This window comes from Centroberyx gerrardi, chromosome 11 (assembly GCF_048128805.1).
Source record: "Centroberyx gerrardi isolate f3 chromosome 11, fCenGer3.hap1.cur.20231027, whole genome shotgun sequence".
Lineage (NCBI taxonomy): Eukaryota > Metazoa > Chordata > Actinopteri > Beryciformes > Berycidae > Centroberyx > Centroberyx gerrardi.
In genome coordinates, this window is record NC_136007.1 from 13,635,637 (window position 1) to 13,656,011 (window position 20,375).

The following is a 20,375-nucleotide window of genomic DNA, read 5'->3' on the forward strand; positions in this document are numbered from 1 at the left end:
GGTAGAGTGTCATTTCTCATGAAACCTGCTTTAATTTTGATGCATCATTTCATAATATTTACTTTCGTTAGTCATGTGGAAATAAAAACTAAACTGCATTCCATTTTGGCTCGGTAAGGCCCAGATTTCCATCATTGCTTATCGTGAGGTACAGACGCCAACCCAACTCCCCATAATGCCCTCTGTCTCCCTCCCTCTTTCCAACCCCCCTTTTTCCCTCCTCTCTCTCCCCTCCCTGTGGTCCTGAGAGTCCTGTTACCATGGTTACCGCTGAACGATGGCTTTAAACCTTTGAGAACCATCATGCAAACCACCCCCCCCCCCCCCCCCCCCCCCCCACATACACAGACACACACACGCTATCAGTATGAAGTAATGGCGATCATCCTTCACGTGTGTGAGTGTTCATGTGAGGAGTGTCTGCCTGCTTCTCTCTGTGCCCAGTTACAATAACATGACCCCACTCTCCCACTGACAGCAATGACAAATACCTATCTGGACTGGGAGATCCCCCCCCCCTACATGAACTCTAGCGTACACACACACACACACACACACACACACACACACACACTCAGCCCAATCTGCACTCATTCTCATCTAGTTGTCCTAATTTGCGAAGAAGGATAGGTTCCTCTCCTTGCAGGTGTTACAGCCTCCATCATCTAATCAATAGCATTTCAAGTGCATCCTGGCATTTTGTGATACGTATTCTCAGTGAGCGAGTTATGGAAGATAACGGCCTGTAAAACAAAGGCAGAGCTAAAAGATGAGAGATCGCTAATAAATGGAGAAGATTGAGAAAAAATGGGCGAGAAATATTGCCCCCCCCCCCCCCCCCCCCCCCCTCTCTCTCTCTCTCTCTCCCCCTGTCTCTCTCTCTCTCTGTGGAGAAGGCTGTGTTAGACAACCTGCACGGCTGGCTGCCCACTACCAGTCTGCTCCCATCCAATCCTCTACCGTCATGTTCTACTTTTTACTGTGTATGTATGTGTGTGTGTGTGTGTGTGTGTGTGTGTGTGTGTGTGTGTGTGCAAGCAAAGAGAGACAGAAAGAGCATGTTTCAAGGGCGTAGTCTGAGACAGACAGAGGTGAAGGCAGGCACACACACACACACACACACAAGCGAGCGGTGATGAATTGGTTCGGCCCCACCTCCTCTGTCCTCCTTCTCCTTCTCTCATCGTCATGGTAACCATCAGCACCTCCACTGCATCCTGCATCCATGCTTTCACACCACATGCTGCCGTCCTTTTTATCGCTCCCTCATTTTTCCCCCTGCTTTCCTCCCTCTCTCGCTGTCTCAAATGTGCTGAGTCCTGTTCTTTCTGCTACTCTTCATTTCTTTCCTATATAACTTGCATATATTCAGCACCTTCAGCTCTTCGTTATGAAACATTGTGGTGTGTATGCAAGAGCATTAAATTGCTTGTACATTTTATATATAGCTCCACATAGTCCTTGGTGGTTTTTGCATATGTTTATGCATTTTTTGAGTAAGTAAGTGTGAGTGAGTGTGTTTGTCTGTGTGTGTGTGTGTGTGTGTGTGTGTGTGTGTGTGTGTGTGTGTGTGTGTGTGTGTGTAGTCATAAACAGCAAGGGAAAACCAGAGCATTTTCTGCATGGATGAGCTGGTATTGATTCTATTTAGGGATGCAACTTATATTATTTTGTTAGCAATAACATATTGATTCTTTTATTGATTAATTCATTAATCTAAATGACAAAAATGCAATTGAACATTTCAAAAGTAAGTAACATAAATTTGCATGTGGAGCATGTCATTATAACAAAAAGATTTCAGCATATTATAGGCCGGACCATAGTCCAGACCTAGATAACATATTGCATTAGGCCTACCATTACATCAAGGTTACATTCCATTAGACCCACCCAGTTATGTAGCACACGTGTTAATGACCAAATTAAGAAATAGGCCAATAGAGGTTAGTGATTTCATTTCAGAGCAGCTAAGAGACATTTAGGCATGATGCAAAACGGAGTAACACAACACACATTTTTCAGGTATTTTACGATGGCTTTAAACATGATTCAGCCAATCAGAACTGAGGACTGCAAATATCCATTTTATCAGAGCTGATTTTCTAAGGTGGAGTGGGAAACACAAGGCGGCCACCTAGGAATTCACACTCCTCAAAAACCTACAGTAATAACACTATTTTCAGTCAAGTATCAAATCATGACTTGATTGCCTGATAAACTGATAAATCAGTAAAAAAAAAAAAACGGTCTGAATGAAAAGTTAAACTGTTAACTGCCTCAAAGGAAGGGAAATTCAAGTGATCACTAGAAACACAATCTTTATCCAGTTCTTTATCAAAGTGCTAGAGTACAAAGCTTCACAACTACAGTACTGTAGCTACAGTATGCCTATTTTTTACATTTCACCACTACTGGGTACGTTTTTATATGCCTATGTATTTTTTTTTTATTCTTTACAATATTCACAAATCAACATTTCTTTCATAACCTGAAGGCCAGGTCATGTTCTACACATTTAACAGCATGATCTCTTCCACTGTAGCGCCCTAAAATGAACTACACTAATCATCACCTAAAGTGTGTTTGGGGACAAACCAGTGAGTGTGCCAGTTGCTCTGTTGTAAACACATTCAAATAGGATGCGCACAGGCAGAGATTTTGATGACTGAAGATCAGACTCTTGAATACAACTCATTGTCATTGCTTCTTTGCATGCTTCATTACAGCTTACAGTGTAAAGTGTTCATTGTGCTATTCACAGAGTAAGCGGTATCATCTGTTGTCTGCTTCCTGTGATCTCAGCGTCTCCATCTGCATGACTTGAAAGGACCATTCTTTAGACGAGAAACAAAGGCTTGAAAGGAGAAAATACACTTCCATGGATTCACATTAGTCCTTGTATCCGGTATTAGAGGGGCAGATCCGGCACTCCAAGATTCTCGCAATCAAGCAACTCCTCCATAATCGTCCCCTGGAGCGGGACACGAAATACTCCAACAGCCCGCCAGTGGGGTGTGTGTTTGTGAGTGTGCATGTGTGTCTGTCTATGTATTTGTGTGGGTGCATGTATGTGTGTGTGTGTGTGTGTGTGTGTGTCTGTGTGTGCGTGTGTACATGTGTGTGTATGTTTGCAAATCTCATCTGTATGACTCGACAACATCAGAAAGCACTTCCAGCTCTCTAAATTGATATTCCCCTACAGAGAATAGGATGCTAGCCAAGATGCCTACGTTTGCTGCTACTAGAGAGAGAGCAAGAGAGAGAGACAAAGAGAGAGAGAGGCACTCAGTCATGCCTCACCAACAGAACAGGATTCTTCCATTAACAATCCATGCTGACACCGTCCGGAGAGGAACGGCTCGTTCCGACACGACAGCCATTAGCAGACACAGACACGACCGCGGACAGTCTGTCTGCTTCTACTGTGTCTGCCACAAACCAAATACAGGATATTGCATTCAGTTCACCTGTAGAGACTTTGCAGTAAACTGCTGTTTTTTGCATTTAAATTATTTACCAACCAATTAGAGATAAAGTTCAAGCTTTGAGTGGAATAGGTTTGGATGAATCATTAGAACAAATCCCTCCTTTTGCAAGACATCCAGTATTAGGACAAGGAAAGGTACCAAAACATGCCTCCAAATGCCTTCTATGCAGGACTTTTCTCTCTGCACCTCCCAACCAACCGAGTCTGCCCGCTTGCCACAGTAGTCCTGCTACGCCATGCTATGTGAGCCATGATGTGAAAACATTAAGCCGCGGTGAGTGACAGCAGCTAGGAGACCAGATGTTGACATCTAACGACGGCTACTGCAATTCCCTCTCTCCCACACTGCCTCTTTTTTTTCACTCCCTTTAATAGTTTTCCCATTGTCCGTGCCTTTGATCCCTCTGATAGGAGCGGAGCAGGATCTTCGAGCATCGCAGCTTGCAGACTGTTTGATTGTTCCGGTGTGGGCAGCTCATACCTGCTGCAGAGAGAAGGGACTATATAGACCGTAGGGGGGGGGAGGGGGTCATTTTGAAAAGCGTGGCTTCTGTCACAAGGCTGAGTAGTATTCTGTTCTGTGTTTAACAGACACCTGTCCTGTCTTTTCCCCCCACAGGCACTGCATTTGTCTTGAACAGCACTCTTACTGCTGAACCCTGTGAGACGGACATGCTATTTTAAAACCCATACAGATTTATCCTAATAGTAGAAAGAACTTTTGATGCCTAGACTTCCCAAACAGTGTACTGTATGACAGGAGTGTGTTAAACTACAGTAAATCTGTGTCCAAAACCACAGAGCAGAATTTGGGCCACATATTCACCAGAAGATTTTGGTTCTCCTAAATTGACATTAAAACTGACATATCCCAATCCTCAAAGTTAAATCACTTACAACAGAATGACAGAAAATATGCCAAATCAGACGATTTACCTAACCCAGGCCAAAACCTTTTGCCCAGGCCAAATGCCTGTAAATGTACTCAGCATGAGGTTACAGCAACACGCCGGCACTACTGTTTCATGTCAGAAAGATTCATCTTAGAGCTCTAGCACAACTCCAAGACAAACACCTTATATGCGATCCAACGGCAAGACATGCTCCCATAAAAGAAAAAAAAAAGAAGACAAACTTTTTTTCGGAAACCTTGTCTGAGAGCTTAAGTGTGTCCAAATTGTAGGGTCTGAATACTGAATGGTATGGTGACGGGTGAGATGAAGAATCCCTTTTCTTTAATAACGACTTAGAGTACAGTAGGTCAGAAAAGGACAGACCACCCTGAAGTAGCCGAAAGTGGCTAGAAGCGAAATCTGAAATGACCACAGTAGAAATCTATAAACCTTGTCAAGAATGTTTAAACTCAAGAGATTAGAGGGATCATCGAAGCCAATCTTAATGGACTACAAACCGAGAAGTCGGTATATTATTAGTGTAAATATCAACGGAGCTTTTCACACATTACTCGGTGAGTGCGCACAGCATGCAAAACATCATCGTAGCTATTTGTGTTGAAATGATTGATGAAACGGGCCGTGGCCCAGTAGGTATCAGTTAGAGTAAGGAAAGAAGAGAGTCGGCAATAAGCGCAGAGCGGTAGCTTTTAAAAACTCTCCAACCCACACTGGGCTGGTTGTCCTGCACACTTTAAAATGAAAAAGACACTGAGGTTTATACCTCCTCTCAAGGCTGCTTATTAAATTAATACCCTGCTTGTTCTGCCTGGATGGGTTCACTGAGTGCAGCAGGCTAGAGGAGCGTCCAGTCCATGTCTGCAGATGGGACTTACTGCAGAGAAAGAAAGGAGTTTGGTGTGGAGAAAAACGTTATGACTCAGGCTCTATAAATCAAGAGAAGTTTTTTGTTTAGACTGATCTTCCACTCCAACTTTTTTTTTTATCCCCTTTCTGATCACCTCTCCTGTCCTTGTCATCACTCTTTCGCTAACATTTTTCATTCATCCCCCTCTCTCGCCCTCGCAGTTCAGGATTTCTACAGTTCATCGAAACAAATCACAGCAGTTGCCCATGCAAACAGAAAAGTTATTTCCACTCCTGCAGCCCGTCCAACGCTGTCTTAAAGACCGCAGCCAGCAACCACAAACACACACACACACACACACACATACACACACAAACACACACATGCACGGAGGGCCACAGTGGAAATAAGTCTCCGGCGTTTCTGTGGTTTTATCCTTGAGGGTTATGTCCCAGTTTCATCCTGTGCTTCTTTTCTTCTCTGCACATGCATTAACTACTTAATGCATTACTTACTGTATTTTAACTTTTCAAATACATCAAATGTCATCTAATCGCAAGCGCGCGTGTGTGTGCAGAGGGACACAGCGTGAGTCAACAGCCTTCAGGAACACCAGACAGCGATCAAGGCAGCGGGAGGCGGAGGGAGTAGTAGAGGTTAGCGCGGGCAGGTGGGAAGTAGTAAGGGATTCTCTCGTAAAAAGATTCCAGTCTGGGAGAGTGGAAACTTTCTTTCGCTCTTTCTGGTGTTGTTCTAACCTTTAATAGACATCCCGTGGTGAGAACTATCCTTATAAAACCTGAAGTCCAAAGAAAAGACAATATGAGGTGCACGCATGAAAGAAATGCATCTGGGAGATGTAAAGAAAGCGGGAGACGTGATGGGGACCATATTGAATATAAAATGCTTTTTGTAAGTCAGTGCCATTCCTGTGATCTCATGTGGACCAGGCCAGATCAGCAGTATTGTTTAACACTGTGTCTTTTGGCTTAGAAAATGCAGGGCTAGATTTGGAATGCTAACGCTTCTCTCTCTTCTTCTTCTCTCGCCGCCTCTGTCCCACTGTCTCTCTCGGCATCTCTCTACGTCTGAGCTCCTGAGGTGAGGTGAGATGAGGGAAGAGGACAAGTGAGATGATTAAATGGATGATTCATTAAAGAAAACAAATATCCGTATCTGCACTGTCTTTGACCCCCGAGAGGAAAATAAATAGTGCGGAGAGAGCTGGGACACAGACACAACACCAGAGGAGCAGAGTCAGCCAGATAACAGCTCCAGGACTGGTGCTGCGGCACGCACACAGACGAATACACACACACACACACACACACACACACACACACACACACACCGACTGGAAGCCATGCCCTGGAGCAGAACATAAAAAAGACCACAAAGAAAAAAACGATTTTGTTAAATCATTCAAATCTTTCGGCACACTACAACACAAACTCAAGCTCGACACAGAGAGAGGCCTCTCGCTCGGACCCCACGGTGACCTCAAATCTAATATATACTTCTCTGGAAAGCCCAAATGACAGAATCTGATACACTGGGAAACAAGCACTTCTAGGGCCCTTCACCCCTAACTTATCGACCACCTGCTGTCCCAAACTGCAGAGCCCCTCCAAAAGCAAATACAATCTACAGAAACACAGGAAGCATACTAATTTACACCAACTTAGCCCAATGTGTCATGAAATTAGATTAGTGTGACCTAATGAACTGCCGAGGGCCTCAGGATCACCTGCTGCTTGCGTGCGTGCGTTGCATGCATTCGAGTGTGATGCGCGTGTGTATGTGTTTGAGTGAGTTGATTTCACTTGTCTCCCCCCCCCCCAGCCCCAGTCAGTGTAGGAGGGAGCGGGGGGAATCGATCAATGAGGGATGAGACAGTGACAAAATGGAGGCCCAGACAGAGAGATAGAGAAGACGTCTGGACAGCAGATAAGTTTGAAAAGAAAACACAATACAAAAGGAGACAAAAGCAGCCCAGGAGAGGAGCCGGAATAGAGAGATAGGCAGGGAGGGGAAAGAGACAGATAGAGAAAGAGTATGTGTGTTTGTGTGTTTGTGTGTGTGCATGCCTACAGTTTTGTCTGTGTACGGTATGGAGGATCCTGCGCCTGCAGCACTTTGATAGCGGTGTGTGTTCGACAGACTCGGGGAGCTGTCTCGTCTGTGTTCGTGCTGAAGCTGAATCTGTCCATTCTGTCAGCTGCAGACTCTGGATAAAGCCGACGGAAAGAAACTTCTGCACCGAGGAAAAGCTTTGCTGCTCGTCGCTCTCTTTTCTCTAAGCCTTCTCTGCTGCTATGCAGATGAATCTGTTGATATGCACGAGCTCAACATATGCATTTGAGCTGTAAAGTCTCCTGTTTACATCCATCTGACGCCCTTTTCATAGTGATGAGCAAAGAAACTATTGACACTTCTACACATTTTATTGTCATTCTGGAACTTTCTTTCTTTATATGAATGTTTGGGTTTGATTCTCCGCACCAAGAAAGGAGAATACAACGGAGTGTTTGTTGTTTCACAGAGCTATAGCGAGTACAAAGAAAGAAATTGTTTCCATACTTAACAGCCTTACTGATTAGAGGATTGATTCCTTTTAAATAGCAGAGGAAAAGATAAAGTTGTTGGCATTGAAGAGCACCGCAGCAGCCACAAGGGTAAGTGAGACATGAGGTAAAAAAGTTAAGAATGGAAAGACAGGTACTCGCTACCAGATGAGGTGAAGAAATGGAATGGAAAGCAGTCAAAGAGAAGAGAGAGAGGGAGAGAGAGAGAGACAGAGAGAGAGAGAGAGAGAGAGAGAGAGAGAGAGAGAAAACCCCTCACTGCCATATGGTAGAGGGTATTGGGCTTAATGAGGCGTGAGGCCATCCTCTCCACAGAAGCATCAGCCAGTCAGATCACACATGAACGAACACTCTGATAGGTTTAAAACACAGCATATGCCCACAGCTAGTGATATGGAACCAAACCACGGCTTTTCGGGAAAAAAGAAAGGAAGAAAAGGTTGGAAAAAGACACCTTTGGACAAAGAAATGTGGATGACAAAGTTTCAACATTTTGAACCAGACTGCTACTGGGAATATTCTAGTGGGAAGAAACAGATTCTGACCACAATCTTAAAAAATCAATAAAGCCCTCCATCTTTTCTCACTGGAAAAAGAAATGTGGATGACAAAGTTTTAACATTTTGAACCGGACTGCTGCTGGGAATATTCTAGTGGGAAGAAAGAGATTCTCACCGCAATGTTAATAAATCAATAAAGCCCTCCATTTCTCTCGCTGGTACATGAAGAAACCTCGGTCTGGGTCTAAGAGTAAAAACCAAGATGGATTTTGTTCATGGCATCTGAGCCTCCAGTAGCAAACAGGTGATGAATTCACAGTGAGTGTTGATAGATGTTATGAGAATACTTCGCATAGCAGACACACCATCCTGATCCCTCGTCACACACATCCTGTCAACAGCACTGGCAGCTGAGAGATCCATGTGTGTGTGTGTGTGTGTGTGTGTGTGTGTGTGTGTGAGTGTGTGTGTGTGTGTGTGTGTGAGTGTGTGTGAGTCAGTGAGAGAAATAGACTAGAAGTTGAGAACGAGAGAGCAAGTAAGCGTGTAAGAACAGGGGCCAGCTGTTAACAGCCTGAACGATTCCCCGAATTTTCAATCTCTCCAGTGTCTGTGTGTGTGTGTGTGTGTGTGTGTGTGTGTGTGAACCCAGCCATTTGTCTTCGCTGATCACCTGTTAGAGATGCAACAGAGGCATGCGGTGACAGCGATAGCTCCAACCTGCAGCCGTTCCCTATAGAGCTATTGATCCTGGCAAATTAAACAGACTGACAGATTCATTAAAACACACAAGGCGGGGTCTAGACAGCGTAAGTATTAACACACGACTGCCACTGTAGGAAGAAGAGGAGGGGAGACATCGAGCAGGATAATAAACTTCATCTTCCCCCCTTCACATTTTCAAGCTTAATATAAAACCAGAGTGTGTGTGTTTTGAGTTCTGGGCTGGAGGAGAGCGTGCGAGCTCCAAAGTGGAAGCTGTGGTCTGGCTCCGGTTTCCGCGGGGGTCGGATTCAGCGCGACACCAGCGGGAGACTGGGTCCAGTGTTACAGGAAGCTGTAGCCGAACAGCTTCCTGCTTTCAGCGCGTCACCATATGTCTCTGGTGCTGTGGGTTTATCGAATGTGATTAGTCTCAGTGTGTGTGTGTGTGTGTGTGTGGGTGGGTGTGTCTGCGTGTTTGTTTTAAATATGATTAGTCTTTCCTTATAGGCTCTTATAGACTTTGGCCTCGGGGTCCTCGGATCTTTTTTTTGAACGCTGGACTTCACACCACGAGGGCTGATTGCTCTCACAGACAGACGCACTCTGTTTATTTAAGCGGTTTTGCGGGAAGTTGAGGCGGACTAACTGCACCTGTTAAAAGAAACCTGTCTCCTCTCTTTTACTTTCACTCTATTTCAGTCGCTTTCACAGCACACTGCACGCATTTTCTTCTGTGACTATCTCATTTTTCCCCCCCACTCCCTCGCTCTTTCAACTGCCTCTCTAGCTATTTTCTTACATACTTTCAGCACATCCTCCGCTTATTTCTTTTTGTTTCTCACAGTCAGTCACTTTTAAAGCGAAGAATCAGCCTGTACGCTACCAACAAACCGCTCTCCGTCGCTCAGCTGAGCACATCTGTGTGTCTGTCCAGATGATTGAGGGCTGTTTAACAGGCCTGACCAGGAAAACACATGCTGAACATCACAGGGGAGATGCATCACCTGCTGGAAGCGAGGACTTGGCTTCGGCAACGTACACAAGTACAGTACACACACACACACAGATGTATGACACGCAGGCACGCACATACACAACCACTGGTGTGAATGTACACAGGCGGTCTCTCTCATCGTCTTGCTTTCCCTCTTGCTTTCTTGTTCTCTACTCCTTTACTCTATCTGTGTTCTCTTTTTTTGAAAATCTCTGAAGTCCACAGACAAAAGGATATGTGGTGTTTCCAATCCTCTTCCAATCGATTTGACTTCATTTTCAGTTCAGAGTTCTTCTCCAGCCCCGCAGCTCATCTGCCAATGTTTGTCTGAAGTGCATTTCAGCCTTGGCAAAGTGCATGCATGTCACTGCTAGCAAGATCAGCGATGGCTTCCCGGCGGTCAGGTCATGCTGGAAGTGAGCATGTCATTGGATTTGACAGAAACCCGCCAAGGCACGACCCACACAGGAAGGAAAAGACGCTTAGGCCTAGTCTCTGAGAAAGACAGATTAAAGCTAAGAGACAGAGCTGCAAACCTGAATGTAATCATGTCAACTCGATGGCATTACCACTCATTCAAACAGGCATCGCACAGATCAGACAAACTTGGGCTTGGATATGAATCCAGATGGATGCGAAAGTCTGAACCAGTTAGGCCTAAATCTGATTTTGCATTTGGGCGGTACGGAGGCCTGCAGACTGTATTAAATGCTGCGTATTAATATCAAAGCAATAGGTCAAGCAAACAGATTCCTCTAAAAAGTAGAAATGCACTTGTTCATGATGGTAAGCTTTTTCATAGCAATTTTTCACACACCCTTTTTAGATTAAAAAAGTCTGTATGTCATTAGGTCATGCACACGCTCCACTCCTAAATGAAACTCATCACATGTAACCAGGTCTGACACTTCATCAGATAGAGATTAAAAAGAGGATTGCAGACAGGAACAAATAGAGCCTTTAGTGTGGAGAAATAGAAATAGAGCCCAAGTGTGGCTGATGAGATTTTGATTGTGTGCTATGCTTGTCAGTTCTCAAATGCCCCAATTCACGGCATTCTCATGACCCCTACCATCGCAGGATATGAACCTGAATCACATGTGCACACAAACACACTCATACACACACATACACACACACACACACACACACACACACAACACAGAGGCACCGTCACCTCTACTGCCTGGGAAATACTTAAAGGAAGCGAAGGAAGTGGAAAGCAGGGAAACCAAGAAATAAATAACTCCTTTGTGTCGTGGCTACGTAAACAGTGCAGCACATTACAGATTACTATAGTGGCCTCACTGATAAGCAGCTTCCTACACACTACACATCACTGTGTGTGTGTGTGTGTGTGTGTGTGTGTGTGTGAGAGAGAGAGAGAGAGAGAGAGAGAGAGTGAGAAAAAATATATACAGGCATATACAGGGAGACAAACAGAGAAACAGACCAAATAAGAGAGAAAGAATTATTGAGAGGGATAGCAGAAGAGACAGAGAGCGAGCGGGAGACAGACAGACAGAGAGATGGAGACAAAGAGAGAGAGACAGACAGAGAGAGAGACAGACAGGGAGAGAGAGAGAGACAGAGGCTGGAACTTCTGCCAACTAGTTTTGGCAGAAAAGAGAGAGAAACTCCTTACCTCTGCCTCTGTATCCCATTCTCTCACACTCTCCTCCTGATAACACATTTTCTTTGTATACATGATATGAAATTTTTGCTGGCTTTTCCCTGACTTTAACAGACAATCTCCCAAAGATTCAACATCTAGCCAAGCCAGAATAATAAATCAAAAAGGCTATTACAGGCAGTCATCTATTGTAAATGTTGGTACAATTCTGAAAGCATCCTTCCTTCTTCTCCAGGCTGTGAGGAACGTGGCAAAACCCCACGCCCCGAGTCCTGGTGCCAAGTCACATCACACGAAAATGTCAACTACTGGAGCAGTTGACCAAATTCTTTAATTTATCACTATTTTGAAAATCATTTTACTGTCATTTTCATATGTCAGAATTTTATTTTCCGAAATAACAGGACAGCTTCAAGCGAGGATATTAAGTTTGCTATCCAATATCCACAGCGTAAAAAATACCAAACCACTCAGCTCCAAAGTCTCGACAGTTGGTTGGCAGGCAGCTGGAAAAAGTACAGAACAAATCTGCAATGACATCCATTAGCCTAATGATGTCAGTTCTAACATCATTTGTGTATGCTATCCAAATGGCCACGTATTGCACTGGCCCAGAAAAAGTCCACTCTAACTACCGTTATCCCGCAAATCGTACCCCCTGTGGGGCGACTTTCACCCGGAGAATCTTGGCTCGGTCCAGCCGAGCCTTGAGGAACGTGCCGGAATGAGCAAATCAAGCCTTATTCACTCACTCTGGCATACTGCAAAACCACCCGTGATGTCTGGCATGGGATTAGGCCTGCATGGAGAGCCAGAATAACTGCTGGCTAGGATTAGAAGGACGACTAACAGTTGATTACAACTGTTGCAACAACTGGAATCGAGGTCCGGGGGGTTCGTTTCTTCGGTCGGGGATGGAGGGATTCAACAGAGCAGCCTAATTAGGAGCAAATTACTCGGTTCAATAATTCAGCAACAGACACACTGTACATGTGATTCTAAAGACACTTTAGAAATGCATCATCTTAAAACTGGATTTATCCACATCCCGACCTTATCTAACCATACTTTCTCACTTCTTCTGTGCCTCAGTCCTTCTCTCTTCCTTCGCATTTTTATTTCATTTGCATCTCATGTCTCTCCTCTTCTCTGCCATTCCCTTTCTTCCCTCCTCTCCTGTCTTCCCTCAGGAGCAGGCCCATATGCCAGATTCCACAGAGCACCAACCACCAACCCTCTCCAAATACATGTTAAATGAACCTGCAACAACGTGGAATTTAACTATTTATCTAAACCCAGTTCGGCTGGTACGCGTTTTTGGGTCCACAGGCTTTTATTGTGACTGCTATGCTTTGAAGTTCCAGCAGAAGCCATTATTGAAAAAGCTGAGAGACGGAAATGTGCCTTTTTCTTCTCGTCCCCTCCACAGCAGAAGGGGTAAAAACAACCTGTAAAAACAGTTGCCGTAAACGGTGCATGGTGGCTATATAAAACCTTGTTGGAAGACAAACAGCCAGTCATGCTTTTCATTTCTCAAGAGAGGTCCTCCTTATACATAAGAGCTGCTGGAAATAAGATGAAAGCAAGACAGCCAGGCTGCCATGATATAGCATGCCGATACTGAGGGCTCACCCTATGCTGCTGGCTCGGTTGCCATGGGAACCCTACGAGGTGAGAGAGAGGACATACCAGCGTACCAGAGTAAATCTCCTTACAGTAGCTTCAGGAATGCAGGTGAACTCTCCCTCCCCGTCTCTCTCTCTCTCTGTTTTTCTCTCCTACCTTTATAAATCTCTTTTTTCCCCCTAAATGAACACGTTGCATGGCTGCGCCTCACTTCTCATAGCCCAGTTTTTATGAATCACATCACGACGTGTCAGCACTTCCAAGTGCACCATCCTCATTTGAAATATGACTGAGGCTGCTTTTCACTTCAGACATGACTTTGATTTCCAGACTCATTTATATTGATGTAGAAATCAGGCATTTGCCAGGGGAGTAATCAGAGAGGGCTTAAGGGGAGGGTGTGAGTGAAAAGAGAGGGAGTCAATGAAGAGATGAGAGGATGAGGGAGACAGTGAATGTTCGCTTTTGGCTGCAGAAGTAGGACAATAGTGTTGTGGCCAACAGGCTTCAAGATTGAGCACCATGAGAATTAAATAAGGCAGTTCCCCTGCCAAAAAAAGAAGAAGAGAGAGGAGACAGAGAAAAGGGGAAAGATAAAGGGAGTGAGAGATTAAAGGAGGGAGAGAGAGGCAGAGAGTTACAGAGAAAGCTTTATTCTGTAAGGTTGCTCCTACCTCTAAGAAGCAGGTCCCAGCTGGGGTGTTTTCCTTGATGGAGGCATTGTAGAAATTGCTGGAGAACACAGGCATGTTATCGTTAACATCCTGGAGCACGATGTCCACCTTCGCTGTGGATGACAGTGGCGGCCGGCCGTTGTCCGTGGCAACGACCGTCACACTCGGTGCTGGCTCCGATTCAAAATCCAGAGCGGTCGCTGTGGTAATGATCCCCGTTACCGGGTCGATGGAGAACCAATCAGAGTGAGTGTTTTTGGCTTTGAGGAGGCTGTATCGGACGTCCCCATTGGGGCCCTGGTCCTTGTCCCTGGCAGTCACTTGGAGTACAAAGGAGCCTGGGTATACAACTTCGGGAATTGTCTGTCTGTAGGCCTGCTGGTCGAACAGAGGGGGGTTGTCGTTGACATCGGTCACCTGGATGGTGAAGGACGACTCCGCCCTAAGGGGAGGGGTGCCCGAGTCTGTGGCCATCACCCGCAGATCATACGAGTCCCGCTCCTCTCTGTCCAAGACCTGGTCTACATAAATCAGGTAGATGATGCTGTCCTTGGTCGTGAGGGCAAACTTCCCATCACCCCCCTCTAGAGACACGTTCACGTTGGCGTACTCTCCGTAGTCTGGGTCGGTGACAGATATCCGAGCTACGTACTGGCCCGGTTGGGCCCCCTCCGAGATCCTGGGAGAGCCGTCCTCACTGAGGAAGATGATGGTCATGGTGGGCTGGTTGTCATTGAAGTCACGGACATGGATAGTCACAAACGCATTGGTCACCTGCAAAATAATTATGTAGCATAACGTCACTGTCGAGTAAAAACCATGTTTTAGTGATTTTCATGTTTCAACTTCAATTGAAGAATTACATTCCTCTAGGGGTTCTACAACTCTTGGGTTCATGAAGCCTTTTCAAAACCAATCAGATAAACTGCAAAATACATGGTTGTCAAGCTAAAAACAAACCTCTTTCTCTAAGTTCCTGAAGAGTTAACATTTTGGAGATACAAGGTTTTCACCACAGCGATAATTAATGTTACCTCTTTACAATGGCCGTAACTCAAATCAAATTGAATCATCACTGTAACAAAGGATTCTAATTTTCTTTGTACTTCTTCTTTGTATAACATAATTAAAATGTACAGCGCTTTTCTCTTCATGCACTGTAAAGAGTAGCCATGATGCAACATGTATTTTACCTCAGGATGGCTGGCGTTATCCCTGGCCTGAACCACCAGTTCATGGACCCTCTTCAGCTCATAGTCCAGCGGCCTGTTCAGAGTGATGACACCTGACTTGATGTCCATGACGAAGTAGCGGTCGGGGTCGCTCTGACGCCGGTTGATTTCATACAGAACCAGACCATTATCCCCCTCATCTGCATCTGTTGCAAACACCTGCAAGGGCATTGAAATGATGGATTGCATTGATAAGTCTGGATTTACAGAAAAAATATACATCATTTATAGATGGAAGAGCTATTATTGAGTGATTAATAATGATTCACAATTAGACTAACCTGTAGTATGCTACTTCCTTGTGGCAGGCTTTCCGAGATAATGGCGTGGTATCTGCTCTGATTGAAAACGGGTGCGTGATCGTTGATGTCGGTCACAGTCACTTCCAGCGTCATGGACCCCATCCGTCTGGGTGAGCCCCCATCAAAGGCCTCCAGGACCAGGCTGTACGATGAGCGTTTCTCCCTGTCCAGCAGCCCGCTGACCACCAGGTCCAGATACAGCACCTTGTTGGCGGCTCTCTTGGTCTCCAGCCTGAAGGCCTGGCCCACGTTGCCCTCTCGGATCGCGTAGCCCTGGGTGGTCAGCTGGTCCTTGTCTGCGTCCGTCGCAGGCTCCAGGGAAAATCTCGTTCCCACAGCTGTCTGCTCGGGGATCTTGAGGACGGCTTTCTTCTTAGGGAACACCGGTGCGTGGTCGTTGATGTCATTGACCGTGATCGACACCTCCACAGTGACTCCCACAATCGTCACGGCGATGAAGCTGTAGTGGTCCCTCTGCTCGCGGTCCAGACGGCGGGCGGTCGTGATGATACCCGTGGTCTCGTCAATGTTGAGGTCGCTGCCGACACCCGTTCCCTCATGGTCAGAGATGAAGTAAAGACTGGCGGTGATGCCGGGCGGTAAACCCGCGCTGATGTCACCGACGATGGTCCCTGCCGGCTGCTCCTCATCCAGCTGGAGCTCCAGCGCTCCGAGGACAGCTGTGGACTGAACCAGGACGAGGAGAAGGACAACGCAGAAAAACAGGACTGGCTGCTGTCGACAGAGACTTGAGCACACACAGGGTCCGCTGACCCAGACCCTCCTTCTTGACCCTTTACTTGTTATCGGCATGGCTGGGCTCTGCTACACCTGGGATAAAGAGAGAAGAGAGACAGAGAAATATAAAAAATATATCAGCTGACAAGATAATAACCAGGGGCTAACATGAATTGTTATTTCTACAAGTATACATATATTTTATAATGTGTTTTGAACAATTGAACAGTTTGGTTGGTAAATGCACTTGCTCTCTTGCAGAATGACTGATAGCACAAACGTAAAATAAATTGCTCTTTTTAAAGGGGAATAGGTAACTTAAGTTTGACAAAGTGCTAACACTTATACAGTCTGCAACCTCTATATATTAAAGATATTGCCTGATGAACAGCAGGTAATATTTTTTTTCCCCCAAAGTATATATATAACGTTTTGGAATCTCTTCAGCCGGTTTAAGGAAGATTTAAAAAGAGCATGAAAACCAAGTCCCAAATGGAGTTCTGAATCTGTCCAGGATCCACACTGGCTTGAACCACACTGAAGACAGAATCATAAACTATATTTATTTGAAGGGTAACACATTTTGTTCACTGGGTGAGAACATTTTTAAGTGTCAAGATTGGTCACAGAGTGAAACCCTGTGGGAAACACATTAAAAGATACTGCAATGGGCATCAAAATCCTTACAGAGCTCTGTAATAAAAAGGCATATCATGAAAACAAATGTTTACACACACACACACACACACACACACACACACACACGGAATGCATGGGAAAGTGAGTCTATAGCTGCTTCAGCAAGGTCTCTATGGGGAGTGAAGCAGACATGTAAGACTGTAAGCGTAGTCTCCATGTTCCCCAAAGTCTGAGCCACACCTCCATAAACACAATATGCTTCTCATGCAAACCCTAGCTCATCCTCAATTTTATACTGCATCTAATCATACACAGATACACAGAACTGTGCACAAATTAAAAGCTATTTGCAAAAAAATGTTTGTGTTTGCTTTAACCCGCTTGGTGTACCAGAAGGGTAGGTTTGCCACACAGGACAACACATTGAGTGTGAGAAAGACAATCACAAGTATTTTATGTTAATTTAGTATACTTTTACTACTTTTTAGTTACTTTTGTAACTAACTTTTGATCTAAAACTCACCTGACACAGTCTGAATTATCCTGCAGTAAACCCCACCATCTGGTACTTCCAGCAAGTTAAAACAAACACTAATAATTATTTGCAAATGGTATTTGACCCAGGTCCCGCACACATACTTTCGCACAGTACCAAAACATTTTGGGAAATTCTCTCATAAACGTTCTGGCAAGTTCAACCTCTATGATCTCTATAAACTTTCTCAAGATAGATGGACAAATTTACGTCTTGATGAGGTCACCAACTATTCACATAATGTTGAAAATGACCACACTTGTTTATGCATATTCCTCTAGTATTTATAAGGAAAGATTGATCGAGCGTATAACTCTCAAAAACATCCTGCGATAAGGAGAACTACCCAGCCCTGACATATTTCATTCATCACACTTTGAGACCAGAGGGATGCTGTTTTACGGCAGTCTCCTCCGTTGATCGCAAAATAAATAGCTAAAATCTCTAGAATGAATACAATGAGTCCTGCCAATATTAGCTGTTTCTTTTTAGGGAACCATATGTGGGCCATTTGCACAGAACTCCAGCTGCTGTTCTGTACAAATATCAAAATATCTTCCAACGGAGACGAACTATAAATGTGTGGTGCAGGGAGGCAAAAGGCAGTAGCAGACAGCAGGCTAGTAGGCAGTGGAGGGTGTTGGCCCTCGCTAGCCAGACCTATTCGCCCAGACAAGCACTCCCCCAGCGCACGTATAATCTGGAGAGTGAGCATTCGGAATGTCTTCCACCTATAGGGAGAGAGAGAGAGAGCTCGCGCTGCAGCATGTGCACATTTATTGAAACATGCACACACACACACAAAAACCACATCGACAGCAAACGACCCACTGAATCCTAACTTTCTTCTCAAGGCTGCTATTACCAGGATGACAATTTAAACAGAACCATCCACTTTCTCATAGATAACACATATTAAATGGAATGGGACTTGACAGTGAGAATATATTCACTATGTCTATTGTCTAATAAACTAAATGGTGAAATACACTCTCTTCTTTGAGTGCAATCCCATTCATTTCAATAGATATTCTGCACCAGTCCGGTGCAGCAGGGGCATCCTCACAAATATACTTGAAGCTAATACAAAACAGAATTTCACATCTAGTGAAACCTCTCCCTATAATCCTCAACTCCCCCAGTCTTTCCACAAACCCTGACCTCCATCGGTAGTTTAACCCACATTATGAGGCCTCTGAGGACGAGAGATTAATAAAGTCTATAGCTCCGTCGGGACAGGGAGAGGGACATTGATACTGGCCCCGCTGTTATGGTCGCTGACCCCTACATCTGGTCCAGACGGCTGCTCTGGACAGTTGCTGCACAAAGAGGGAAACTAAGAGCTAAGATGCAGCAGAGCACACACACCATTCTTTTGTTTTCATTCATTCTTCATTGGTTTATGTGCTGTGTGTGAACGTATTTGTGTGTGTGTGTCTATCTACTGTCTGTCTGCTTGTCTATGCATTTGTTTATGCAAAGAGAGAGAGAGAGAGAGAGAGAGAGAGAGAGAGAGAGAGAGAAGTTGAAAGCTTGGGTCTGGGAGAGACAAAGAGGGATGAGATGATGGAGAGAAACCCTCCTAACGTTGAGAGGCTTACAGGGAATCTGGGAGTCAGAGCCTTTGGAGTCCTTGGAGGCCCCGCTCTGATGAAATGAACCTATAGCGTACTGTACCATGACGCAGCCGGAGAGAACCCCGCGGGTACAGGAAGAAGGAGAACAAAGTAGAGCGATGGAAAGAGTGGATTTGCGACACAATAGACAAGCTATATTTTGTGGAGTGATTAGCCAGTTTGCTTTGGCTGGAAGGCTTTCCTCGCCCATAGAGACCGCTGAGCTGTGTGGGAGAACTACCGAGTCAGAGAGGGTGTATTCCAATGTGTGTGTGTGTGTGTGTGTCTTCGTATGGCTTGCGTCCTCCCCTCCCCTCCCCTCCCTCATTGCTTTGTGTCAATGAAAGGTTATATTGATGAACGGATCGCCCGGCTGTGATCTGTCACTGTCGATGAGCAGTCACAGCATGACATCATCTCCCCTTTGACGCGCTCCGTACAACACTGGTGGTGTTTACTCTGGAAAACACGGGCTGGTGAAGAATGAAGAGAGCAGGGACTAAAATATAACTCATGTTGAAAGGATACTGGCTTTAACAGATGGCCGGTGTAGTAAAAGACGACTATCTGATTCACTCCCTCTAGTGGTGCTGTTTATAACATTCTACTAATGATGCTTTGTTCCTAGTTTGTATCCAATGGGGTGGCTCTAATTGCATCTAAAATGTAAAAGGAAAAAAAAATCACAGCAAATAAGTCAAATACTGCAAATAACTTTCAATCTGCCTGCATATTGTCTGGGTCTTTCCATGCCTGCGCCTTTGCCCGTCTGTGGAACATCTGTGCGTGCGAGCAGTGACATCATCTCTGTGCGACCACACTGACAGGCAGGACAGCCCCGGAGGGCTCCATGCAGTCTAAGCCACATTATATCTGGCATTGCACCCCCATAATCTGCCTCTGCTGGACGCGAAGCCTCAAAGCCTCAAATACACGGGCCTCCACTTTAAATGCTGTTACCATATAATAGGCAACCATAGTGTGTTCTATAGGATGTGACTGTTTAGAGCAGTGATTGGACTGTATGTACGTGTGTGTGTGTGTGTGTGTGTGTGTGTGTGTGCTGTGATATCTCAATTGTAAGGGATAGCCTCCCCTGTGCAGTGCCAGTTCTACACGGACCTCTCTATCTGCCTATCCCTCCTATGTCCGCCCCTCCTCTTTCCGTCCGTCCCCTCTAATGGATTTAGCAGATCTAGTTGGGCACGCCACAGCTACCCGTGGCCAAGCTAAACAGGACCCAAAGTCACGAAGCTCCGAGTAAAAATGGCCATTCTATACCGCCTCTATCTCAGCCATGTTTCTTATGCTTTGATGGAACCGCTTATTAAAGCAGGAGGAAATG

At 45.2% G+C, this 20,375-nt stretch overlaps 1 protein-coding gene across 1 annotated transcript in view; it reads right to left on the bottom strand.

Moving 5' to 3' along the window:
* dchs1b (dachsous cadherin-related 1b) overlaps positions 1-19,094 on the bottom strand; it is a 77,257-nt gene extending 58,163 nt beyond the window's left edge. The window contains exons 1-4 of the mRNA XM_071902818.2: positions 19,002-19,094; positions 15,482-16,189; positions 15,162-15,359; positions 13,969-14,742 (exon numbers count right to left, since the gene is read on the bottom strand). Of these exons, the coding sequence (XP_071758919.1) occupies positions 13,969-14,742; positions 15,162-15,359; positions 15,482-16,189; positions 19,002-19,094 (1,773 nt within the window). The remainder of the gene's footprint in view (positions 1-13,968; positions 14,743-15,161; positions 15,360-15,481; positions 16,190-19,001) is intronic.
* Between the last annotated feature and the right edge of the window lie 1,281 nt (positions 19,095-20,375).